The 12,815-nt window shown below is 37.6% G+C and overlaps 1 protein-coding gene across 2 annotated transcripts in view; it reads right to left on the minus strand.

Moving 5' to 3' along the window:
- Positions 1–12,815, minus strand: part of ENPEP (glutamyl aminopeptidase) — a 124,957-nt gene that overhangs the window by 30,443 nt on the left and 81,699 nt on the right. For both annotated transcript variants that reach the window (XM_064285440.1, XM_010590507.3), the window contains exons 12-13: positions 8,490–8,626; positions 8,303–8,358 (exon numbers count right to left, since the gene is read on the minus strand). In XM_064285440.1, coding sequence (XP_064141510.1) covers positions 8,303–8,358; positions 8,490–8,626 — 193 coding nt within the window. The remainder of the gene's footprint in view (positions 1–8,302; positions 8,359–8,489; positions 8,627–12,815) is intronic.

The following is a 12,815-nucleotide window of genomic DNA, read 5'->3' on the forward strand; positions in this document are numbered from 1 at the left end:
TACCAACTTCTGCAGTCTGAAATTAACCAAACATGCAATCAAAAGCATTGATAATTACTGGTGATTGAAATGCAAAAGTTGAAAACACAGAAGAAGAATTGGTGGTTGGAAAATATGGCCTTGGTGATAGGAGCAACGCCAGAAATTGTATGATAGAATTTTGCAAGACCAATAAACTATTCATTGGAAATACTTTTTTCACCAACATAAATGGCGACTATACATGTGGACCTTGCCAGATGGAATACACAAGAATCAAATCAACTACATTTGTGGAAAGAGACAATGGAGAAGCTCAATATCGTCAGTCAGAACAAGACCAGGTCCGACTGTGGAACAGAACATTAATTGCTCACATGCAAATTCAAGTTGAAGCTGAAGAAAATTAAAACAAGTCCACGAGAGCCAAAATACAACCTTGAGTATATCCCACCTGAATTTAGACACCAGCTCAAGAACAGATGTGATTCCTTGAATAATAATGATGGATGACCAGATGAGTTGTGGGATGATATCAAGGACATCATACACGAAGAAAGCAAAGGTCATTAAAAAGAAAGGAAAGGAAGAAAAGACAAAAATGGATGTGAAAAGAGACTCTGAAACTTGCTCTTAAATGTAAGTAGTTAAAGTGAATGGAAGAAATGACAAAAAGAGCTGAACAGAAGATTTCAAAAGGTGGCTTGAGAACACAAAATAAAGTATTATAATGAAATGTGCAAAGGCCTGGAGTTAGAAACTCAAAAGGGAGGAACACACACTGCATTTCTCAAGCTGAAAATACTGAAGAAAAAATTTGAGCCTGGAGTGCAATACTGAAGAATTCTGTGGGCAAAAAATGGAACAACGCAGGAAGCATCAAAAGAAGATGGAAGAAATACACAGTGTTATAGTACCAAAAACAACTGGTTGACATTCAACCATTTCAGGAGGTAGCATATGATCAAGAACTGATGGTATCGAAGGAAGAAATCCAAGCTGCACTGAAGGCATTGGTGAAAAATAAGGCTCCAGGAATTGCTAGAATACCAATTGAGATGTTTCAGCAAACGGATGCAACGCTAGAAGCACTCACTCATCTATGCCAAGAATTGTGGAAGACAACGACGTGGCCAATAAAGTGGGAGAGATCCATATTCATGCCCATTCCAAAGAAAGGTGATCCAACAGAATGTGGGAATTATCAAACAAATGTCATTAATATAACAAAATTTTGCTGAAGATCATTCAAAAACGTTTGCAGCAGTACATCAACAGGGAACAGCCAGAAATTTAAGCAGTATTCAGAAGAGGACGCGGAACAAGAGATATCATTACTGACGTCAGATGGATCTTGGCTGAATGCAGAGAATACCAGAAAGATGTTTACCTCTGTTTTATTGACTATGCAAAGGCATTTGACCGTGTGGATAATAACAAATTTTGGATAACATTTTAAAGAATGGGAATTCTAGAACATTTAATTGTGCTCATGCGGAACCTGTACATGGACCAAGAGGCAGTAGTTCAAATAGAACGAGGGGATACTGCATGGTTTAAAATCACAAAAGCTGTGTGTCAGGGTTGTAATCTTTCATCATACTTACTCAATTTGTATGCTGAGCAAAGAATCTGAGAAGCTGAACTATATGAAGAACTCAGTATCACGATTGGAGGAAGACTCACAAACAACCTGCCATATAGAGAAGATACAACCTTGCTTGCTGAAAGTGAAGAGAACTTGAAGCGCTTAGTTATGAAGATGAAAGACTACAGTTTTCGGTATGGATTGCACCTCAACTAAGAAAACAAAAATCCTCACAACTGGACCAATAAGCAACATCATGATGAATGGAGAACATACTGAAATTGTCAAGGATTTCATTTTACTTGGATCCACAATCACCTCCTCTGGAAGCAACTGTCAAGAAATCAAAGGATCTTTTTGCATTGGGCAAATCTGCTGCAAAACACCTCTTTAAAGTGTTAGAAAGCAAAGATGTGACTTTGAGCACTAAGGTGGCCCTGACCAAGGCCAGAGTATTTCCTTTTTTTTTTTTTTAATAATTTTTATTGAGCTTTAAGTGAACGTTTACAAATCAAGTCAGTCTGTCACATATAAACTTATATACACCTTACTCTATACTCCCACTTACTCTCCCCCTAATGAGTCAGCCCTTCCAGTCTCTCCTTTCGTGACAATTTTGCCAGTATCTAACCCTCTCTACCCTCCTATCTCCCCTCCAGACAGGAGATGCCAACACAGTCTTAAGTGTCCACCTGATACAAGTAGCTCACTCTTCATCAGCATCTCTCTCCTACCCATTGTCCAGTCCCTTCCATGTCTGATGAGTTGTCTTTGGGAATGGTTCCTGTCCTGGGCCAACAGAAGGTTTGGGGACCATGACCGCTGGGATTCCTCTAGTCGGCCAGAGTATTTTCAATTGCTTCATGTGCATGGGCAAGTTGGACAATGAAACAAGGAAGACTGAAGAAGAATTGATGCATTTGAACTGTGGTGCTGGAGAAGAAAACTGAATATAACATGGACTGCCTGAAGAATAAACAAATCTGTCTTGGAAGAGGGACAGCCAGAATATTCCTTAGAAGCAAGGATGGCAAGACCTTGTCTCATGTAATTTGGGACGTTTTTTCAGAAGGGGCCAGTCCCTGGAGAAGGACACCATGCTTGGTAAAGTAGAGGGTCGGCAAAAAAGAGGAAGACCATTAACAAGATGGACTGACACAATGGCTGCAAAAATGACCTGAAACAAAGCAATGATTGTGAGGATGGTGTACGAACAAGCAGTGTTTTGTTCTGATTTACTAGGATTTCCAGTACAATGTTAAATAAGAGTGGTAATAATGGGCATCCTTATCTTGTTCCCGTTCTCAAAGGGAATGTTCTCAATCTTTCTCCACTGAGAATAATGTTGGCTGTTGGTTTTTGATATGCCCTTAATTATGCTGAGGAATTTCCTTTCCATTCCTATTTTGCTGAGAGCTTTTATCAGGAAAATGTGCTGGATTTTACCAAACACTTTTTCTGCATCAACTGAGATGATCATGTGATTCTCTTCCTTTGTTTTATTTATGTGGTGAATTCCACTGATTAATTTTCTAATGTTGAAGCATTCTTGCATCCCTGGTATGAATCCCACTTGATTGTGATGCATTATTTTTTTGATATGCTGCTGAATTCTATTGGCTAGAATTTTGTTGATAATCATTGTGTCTATATTCATGAGGGGTATTGGTCTAGACTTTTTTGTGTGTGTGTGATGCTCTTGCCTGGCTTTGGTATCACGGTTATGCTGGCTTCACAGAATGAATCAGGGAGTATTCTCTCCTTTTCTGTGTTCTGGAATAGTTTGAGTAGAATTGATGCCAAATTTTTGGTAGAACTCTGCAGTGAAGCCATCTGGGCCAGAGGGTTTTTTTGCTGGGAGTTTTTTTTTTTTTTTCAATGACACCTTCAATTTCTTCTCTTGTTATGGTTCTGTTCAGATTTTCTACCTTTATTTGTGATAGTTTAGGTAGATAGTGTGTTTCTAGAAATTTGTTCATTTCTTCTAAGTTTTTAAATTTGAGTGCAATTTTTCATAATATTCTGTTATGGTCCTCTTTATCTCAGTTGGTTCTGTTGTAATGTCACACATTTCATTTCTTATTTTGGTTATTTGCATCTTCTCATTTTTATCCTTTGTCAATTTTGCCAGTTGTTTGTCAACTTTATTGATCCTCTCAAAGAACCTACTTCCAGTTTTGTTGATTCTATTATTTTTCTGTTTTCTATTTCATTTATTTCTGCTCTGATCTTTCTTCCAGAAACAATGATCTTCTTTTGCTCTTTCTTTTCTATTTGTTCAAGTTGTCAGGAGAAGTTACTGATTTTGGACCTTTTTTCTTTTTGGATATATGCATTTATTATTATAAATTTTTTTCTGAGCACTACTTTTACTGTGTCCCAAAGGTTTTGGTATGTATTTTCATTCTCATTTGATTCTAAGTAATTTTAATTTCATGTTTGATTTCTTCTATGACCGATAGTTTTTAAGTAAAGTGTTACTTAGTTTCCATGTATTTAGTTTTTTTTCCTGTTGCTGATTTCTAGTTTTACAGTGTTAGAGCCAGAGAAGATGCTTTGTATTATTTCAATGTTTTTGAATTTATTGAGGCTTGCTTTGTGACCTCAAATATGGTGTATTTTAGAAAATGTTCCACATCCACTGTGCTGCCTTTGGGCAGTGTGTTTTCTATATGTCTATGAGGTTGAGTTGGTTAATTGTGTTATTTAGATCTTCTGTATCTTTGTTGATTTTCTTTCTAGTTGTTCTGTCCATTGTCAAATGTGGTGTGTTAAAGTCGCCTACTAATATTGTTGAAGTACCTATTTCTCTTTCCAGTTCTGTTAAAGTTTTTTTTAATGTATTTTGGAGCTCTGTCATTAGGTACATATTTATTATTGTTATATTTTCTTGGTGAATTGACCCTTTAATCATTACATAATGCCCTTCTTTGTCTCTTATAATGGATTTTGACTTAAAGTCTATTTTGTCAAAAATTATTATTGCCACTCCTGCTCTGTTTGCTTGATTTTTTTTTTCCATTCTTTGATTTTTAACCTATTTATGTGTTTGGGTCATGTCTTTTTATCCGTTCTGCCACTCTCTGCCCCTTGACTTGTGAATTTAATCCATTTATATTCAGTGTGATTATTGGTAGGTATGAATTCACTGCTGCCATTTCATTATACATTTTTGTGGTGTTAATGGTTACTTTGTTCCTCTTAATTAACATTTACACTTCTTTTGAATGCCTGAATAAATCAGTTGTCATTGAGTTGACTCTGACTCTGACTCATGGTGTCAGAGTAAAACTGTGCTTCATAGGGCTTTCAATAGTTAGTTTTTGGGAAGCAGATCACCAGATCTTTCTTCCAAAGTGCCTATGGGTGAACTTGAACCACTTACCTTTCAGTTAGCAGCTAAGTGTATTAACCATTTGTACTACCCAGGGATTCCAAACATGTGGGCTGTTGTTGTTGTATTAACTGCACTCAAGTTGGCCCCAGACTCATGGTGACCCCACACATAACAGATCAAAATGCTGCATGGTCCTGCACCAACACCATGATTGGTTACAGGTTGAAGCAATGTGGTCTACAGGGTATTCACTGGCTGGTTTTTGGAAGTTGATAGCCCGGCTTTTCTTCTTAATAAGTCTTCGTCCGGAAGCTTCACTGAAAACTATGAAGCTTCAGCATCATAGCAACATGCAACCCTCCACTGACAGAATGAGTGGTGGCTGCACATGAGGAGTACTGGCCTGGAATAAAACCTGGATCTCTGGCATGGAAGGCGAGATAAATTCTAATCTTACCACAGGCATTTAACTATTTATCTATGCATTTATCCTCTCCCAGACCCAGAAAAAAGGAGTTTCAGAAAGAAGCCCTGGTAGCACAGTGGTTAAGTGCTCAGCTGCTAACTGAAAGGTCATTGGTTCAAACCCACCAGCCAGTCTGCGGAAGAATGACCTGGCCATCTGCTTCCGTAAACATTTATAGCCTAGGAAACCCCATGAGACAGTCCTACTCTTTCCTGTGGGATCGCTATGAGTTGGAATAGACTCAAAGGCAAAGGATAAAGTTTCTGACTTCTAATTAACTCTGGTGGGTTAGTTCTTCCCTCATTTCTATTTTCCTCATGTGTTGCAGAAGGAAATTGGGCCAAGTAATATTTCCAGGTATTTTTCAGATCTATTGTTGTTATTCTATTTATTTTTGTTTGTTTTCTGAGTTTGTTTCACTTTCTTCCTTTCCACAGCCCTCCACAATTTTATAGGGCTATGGCCAAAGTGGAAATGCTGGTGGCATAGTGGTTAAGTTGCTATAGCTGCTAACCAAAAGGTTGGCAGTTTGAATCCACCAAGCACTCCAGACTCTATGGGGCAGTTCTACTCTGTCCTATAGGATTGCTATGAGGTGGAATTAACTCAATGGCAATGGGTAACAGGTTTTATGGCCAAAGTGCTGCTATGTAGATTTTAGAAGCAGGGAAAGCCTTCAATTGTGTGAGTTATTTGCTTTATACACAGTTCTTTAGAGTGTACAAGAGGCTTTCACTTCATCTTAGAGCAAAAAAAATCATCTTGTATTGTGATGGGAATTAAACTATGGTGATATTACAATTCTGTGTAATTTCTAACAGTCAACGTGTTAAATTTGGAAAGGGTCATGGTACATTCACAGCAGAGTTGTCCAAAAATAATTCTAAATGGTTCTATTCTATTGTTTTAAAACATTTTCTTTTGTCACTTAGTTTCACAGAATGTAGCACAGTGCCTGATATATAGTAGGTGCTTAACAGTTGTTTCTTAAATGAATAAAATTGACATGGTATAACAAAATGAAAAAATTTACCTATGATATACCTAGGAGGTTAAATTTTGAGATTCACTAAAGACAATCATATTGTCTATTATTTACAAAGGAAATCTAAATTACAGATCCAAAAAAGCTTTTCTAAATGGCTTGCTCTTGCTATTAATCACTGGTAGATGCCTTTTGGGCAAGTCAATAATTAATAAACTACCTTCTCCCATTCATTCTTGGAATCATCATTATAATCATCATGATATTATTGACTACTCTCTAAAGACCAGATAATTTTGGGGGTACATTACAAGCATTATTTCATTGATTCCTCAAGAGAGTCTTAGGAGGTCATCTCCTTTTTACTAGTAAGGAAATTGAGGCAGAGAAAGGTTAAGAAATTTACTCAAGGTTATATGGAAGCAGGATTTTAATCTAGTTCAAAAGTCTGTGTCTTAGGTTTATAATTCCTCCTTTGAAAAACATTGAGAAAGTTTTCTGGCTTCCAGTATACTCTCTAGAAGTTTGAGAAAAATAGTTCTTTTAAGCATTTAGTGCTGTTATACTATCCTTCCAGGCACACTTGAGCACTGACTTACTGAGTATGTACTTTGAGCAAAAGAGCCCTGGTGGTGCAGTGGTTAAAGTTCTCTCGACTGCTAACCAAAAGGTTGGAGGTTCAACCCACCAGCCACTCCTCAGGAGAAAGATGGGGCAGTCTGCTTCCATAAAGATTACACCTTAGAAACCTTATGGGGCAGCTCTACTCTGTCCTATAGGGTCGCTATGAGTTGGAATCAGCTCCACGGCAATGGGTTTGGTTTGGTTTACTATGAGCAAGGAACAGTCAAGGACTGGGGATAAAATGATTAGGAAGGTGGTCTGGGTGCCTAATTTACAGTTTAATGCAGGGAGATGGACAATATAATAAACAATGACACTATAACATTGTGGGGGAAATAGAGGGACCCATAAGAGGGACATCCATTCCAGAAATTCTGGGAGTCTTCCTTAGGAAGTGGCATCTCATTCCCAGTATATTGCTCATATCTAGGATGAGACCACCACAAAATCCACAGAAATAAATCACCTGTGTCCCTAACTCCTAAAAAAGTGCTAAGCACTCAATAAATACTTGTGGAATTCATGGTGTTAGACTACCTGAAAAAAATTTCAGAGGTGCCATGACTGCTACTACTATATTTCCCAGTCTATGTTGTTTTTTTTTTCTAAATGCAGTTTACCTTCAGGCCATGAAACAAGTCAACTTTTCCTAAATTATACATTAATTCTGACTAATCCCAGAGCACCATGGCTCAGTTTTCTTACCCCAGTGACCTGAACAAGATTTGAGAATTCTAGCCATGAAATCTTATAGTTACCTTGAGCTCAAAGGGCTGAATTAATGAAATACATTGCTTGTCCTTTTTATTATATCAAATTATAAAGATGCACTTCTTAGCCTTTGTAAACGTCACTCCTAATTAGCTGAGGACTCTGACATAGATAAGCCCCACTCAAAGTCAATAGAGGATTTTTGTGTACATATTAAGGGTTAGGAATCCCTGGTGGCGTAGTGGTTAAGTGCTACGGCTGCTAATCAAGAGGTCAGCAGTTTGAATCTGCCAGGCGCTCCTTGGAAACTGTATAAGGCAGTTCTACTCTGTCCTGTAGGGTCGCTATGGGTCGGAATCGACTCAACGGCAGTGGGTTTTTTTTTTTTTTTTTTATTAAGGGTTAATGTCAGTATTTTGGCTAGGATGCTCACAATAACTTAAAACGGAGGGTTTTAGAATTAAGCAAACAATGATGTAAATAGTGGCTTTGGACGTTCTAAATTAAAATTGGTTAATATTTAAAAGACTTGCTTTGTTGAAATGTATTAAGAATATTTTTATAACAAAACCCATGGTATTTTAAAGAATCTTGCTTCATTCTAAAACTCACCTTGCCAAGGCAAAAGCATCATCAATAAGACTGGCACGATCAGCAGAAGAAAACCCCTGGAAAGAGGAAGAAAAAGAGGTAAAAGACATTCTTAAATCAAGCAAAATGTGTTGAAAAAAATTAATACCATTAAGATGTTGTTCTTAGAATAAAAATATAACAATTCACAGCCATTGCTATCTCTTACCTTGTGGTCCAAGGAGAGATTTGCAGCTATCCAGTCCCAAGTTGGTCCTTCATAATTTACACGATAAAACCCAATATGATCTGGGTTTATTTTGAGAAAAGCATTTCCACTAGGATTAGAAGACTTCAAAATGATTCCTGTGGTAGTGAATAAACTCTAATGAGAAACATGTTTGCATATACAGTAAACATAGAGAAATTAGACCCAGAGGGTAAAAAGAAGAGAACAGAAAAGAAATATTAGCTCAAGGAGCCAAGTTTGATTTCAGTCCAAAGCCCCAAAGCCTAATTATTTAGTTGCCTAACTTTAGAATGCAACTGGCGTGCATGAGCTGAAAAAGAAATAGGTAATGTAAGTATCCTGTAATTTGTGACTTAAACTTCTTACCGACAAAAGGTTGCAAGTGAGTGAAACAATTCTGCTTTTGTCAATCCTTCAGTAAAAGAAAACAATGCCTAAAGACAGAAGTCATGCCTTCTGGGGGTAGTCTATACATTCCTAATCATAATGGATTAACTACACAAAGAATATTCACTGGGGTAGCCTGGGGAGGGGATAAAAATGTAAACATTTAAAAGGATACTTTGTTTATTAAAACCAACATTTGAGTTGATGGAAATGGCTATTGCTAAGTAGAATAACGATTTGAGAATCAGTAACGCTTTTAAAATGTCAAGAAGGCCTGTAAATAGAAATGAAATCCAAATACAACATTCTAGATTTTGTAATCCATTTCATACTTGCTTTTCCAATTTTATTCATCTTGTAAAGTCTTTTACTTCTTTATTTCAATTGATTACATCAATGCGTTTTCATCAACAGATTTGCCAAATTAACTTTTATGCTAAAGTAGCGTCTAGTATTTGCACAGGGCTCTGGTATATAGATTTTAGTAGCCCAACATGGAAGGATCAGAGGCTTATGTTTTAGATAAAAGATACTGACATTAATTACCTTGCTTAATAATAGCTATGGTCTGACATGGCCAGTATTTGTTATTGTTACTCATATTAATCCTACTTTGCAATTCACATAAGAGCTCAACTGCTAACCAAAAGGTCAACAGTTCGAACCCACCAGCTGCTCCCTGGAAACCCTATAGGGCAGTTCTACTCTGTCCTACAGGGTCACTAATGGTCAGACGAGACTCAGTGGCAACAGGTTTGTACTTTTTTTGTTTGTTTGCATGGACAGTGTACAATTTAAATAATGGTGTAGGAGTACCTAGTATATCTGAGTAATTTCAATTAGTTTGATGTAGTAAAAGTGTAGAGTATGTACTGGAAAATAGAAGGTGAGGCTGGAAATACAGGTTGGGGCTTCAATGTGAAGACCCATGTCATGTTAAAGAATTCATCTTCTGAGAGGTGGGAAGATAGGAAAGATTTTTAAGCAGAGAAATAATATGTTCAAGTCTTTTTTCTTGAAAGACAACTTTGATAGTGGCATGGGATATAGGGGGATGGTGGTAGCTCAGTGGTAGAATTCTCATCTTCCAATCAGGGAGGCACGGGTTGGATTCTTGGCCAAGGCACCTCAGGCGCAGCAAACACCCATCTGTCAGCGGAGGCTTCCGTGTTGCTATAATACTGAACAGGTTTCAACAGAGCTTCCAGACTAAGATGGAGTAGGAAAAAAGACCTGGCTATCTACTTCTGAAAATTAGTCAATGAAAATCCTATGGCTCAAAAGTTTGATCCGCAACCTATCACAGGACTGGCCAGTGATTCCTTCTGTTGTGGACGGGATTGCCATGAGTCAGGGCCAACTCAAGGGTAGCTAACAACAATGGGATATCAATTGGAAGGAGAGTCTAGGGCAAAGACACTAATTCAGAGTTCACTATAATAACCTAGGCAAGCAAGGATAAGGGGTTACACTATGGAGATGATATACCTAGAAAGGACGTGTTGTATTCAAGAGACCCATCACAGGTAAAATCAATACAACTTGTTCTCTGACTTGATGTGGAAAGTTAGAGGAGGGGAAGATAACTTGTATGATTGGATGAATAATGGCATTGCCAGTAGAGAACAGAGGAAGATGAGTAAGTTTGGGAGGAAAGATGATTTAAATTTTGGAAGTGTTTGCAAGGCCTGGAAGATATCCAGGGCACAGTAGTTTTTTTATAATATATGGATAAACTCTTCAACAAGACAATAAGTTTCTTTAGAAACTTTCACAGTAGGTACTCAACAAATTATAAACCCTTACCTCACTCATAGGGTATTTATCTTTCTTTGTCATTCTCCCATGGACAAGTTGTTGAAATGAAGCTAATCTTTTGGCAGTCGTACACTTTGAATGTTTGTATCAGGAGGAGTGTCTCTTGCTAAGCATAGAGCCATATGTTATGGAAGATAGAGCATGAACTTTTGAGTCCAACAGACATAGGATAAAATCCTTACTCTGTAACTTACTAGCTATGTGACCTTGGCCAAATCACTTGACCTCTCTGTGTTCCAGTTCTCCATGAGGGAAGTAGGGATAAAAATCCCTCACGGAGCTATTGCGAAGATTAAATAAGATAATATAAGTGTTGGCCACATTGTTACGTGTCCAACAGATGGTAGCTGTCCACATTATTATGAAAGGAGATATGCTGCCATTTCTATAAATAGCAAACCAAATATAAATAACACTGAGAAGTTCTTGGCAATCAATCCAAATACTGCAGTATTTTAGTGTGTTTTATGTGTGCCCCTAGACAGTTAAGCCTGTCTAGAGTTACCGTGATTTTTCTCACTTTATAGATGAGGAAGCTGAGATCCAGGAAGTCAGTAGTTAAGGACTTTCCAAGTTCATGTTACTTTCAGAACAGTTGTCAACAGCAAAATACCGTTGGGTTGTTTAGTTACGTAATGAAGTAAGCAGGACTAAAATACTGATGCTTATTCCAGGTGGCATATAGAAGCAAGGGTATGTTTCCTTCTGTTTTGCCCATCTACTAATATTTATTTATTTATTTTTTCTGATTTTAACAGTACTATGTATTCTTTGGGGCAACATTCAAAAAATACAAAAAAAAAAAAGTGTAAAGAAGAATATAAAACTACCTATCGCAGTTGACATTCTGTTGTTCATCTACATGTGTTTGTGTTTTCTATACACACATGGAACACACATAATGGGATCCTACTCTTTACGATTAGTAACCTTTTTTCATTTGAAATTATATTGTTCCTAGTCCACCTCAGCATGGAAATTCTGCTGAAACCTGTCAGCATCCTAGCAACATGCAAGCTACCACTGGCAGACAGGTGGTGGCTACGCATGAGGTGCACTGGCTGGGAACTGAACCCAGGTGTTGGGCATGGAAGACAAGAATGCTACCACAGAACCATCAACAAACAGGCCTGGCATATAAAAGCCTCCATTATCTTCCCCTGTCTGCTGGCCAGATGCAAAACATCCAGCAGCAGACTCCAGTCCGGGGAGTGGTGGAGCCAAAAGAAGGAAGACAGGGCTTCGAAGTCATCGTTTGGAAGAGAGTCACCTCAGAGAGGTGCCTGGTCAGGAACATCCCAGTTGAACTTTTGCATGAATGGGAAGCTTTTATTGCACCAAGCCACTAATGATAGTCTCTAAAAGCAACATTTAGACTCCTCTGGCTAACGTAATATGAAGGCTGTCACAGATTGATGACATCTCTAAAATAACTATCTTAACTTTCCCTTTATCCTTACTAAGTAAACCACCTTCTTGAGAAGAGGTACTTTAATTAGCTGACCTGAGCATTCTGGTTCACTTGGCCAGTACGCTTTATCTGCGTAAGTTAAGAAATTAGCATTTTTGGATAATTTCTCATATGTTTGGTTTACGTGAATAACTATCCTGAGGATTGGTTGCCCAAGACTGAACTGATGAAATTGAGCTTCTGAACCACCAAAACAGAGAACAGTCATTGAATCCATGATGATCCAATCAAAGTCTGGATAAACATCATTATTCTGACCTGAAATATTTAAATACAACTATTATAAAATTTTAATAATATCCTATTTATATGAGAGCTAGAATTTGGTTATAAACCATCCAGAATATATTCTCGAATCTGGAAGTAAGAGTTATAAAGACAATCATCACAAAGTCTATACCATTTCCTAGGTCCTAGATCCTCTCCTAGACCCTATGGACTTACAAGCGTCTATTTTAAAACAGGTTTTTAGTGAAATCCGTTATCATGTAATAACCTTTAATTATTTATAAGTGTTAGAAAGCAGCAAATTAAAAGCAGAAAAGTGGTGTACTATTAAAATAAACATGGATGCACTGAGAGTAGACAAAAGAGTGGCCAATACTAAAGTTAGAGACATACTAAGATAG

The sequence above is a fragment of the Loxodonta africana genome, chromosome 5, assembly GCF_030014295.1.
Source record: "Loxodonta africana isolate mLoxAfr1 chromosome 5, mLoxAfr1.hap2, whole genome shotgun sequence".
In the NCBI taxonomy this organism is placed as follows: domain Eukaryota; kingdom Metazoa; phylum Chordata; class Mammalia; order Proboscidea; family Elephantidae; genus Loxodonta; species Loxodonta africana.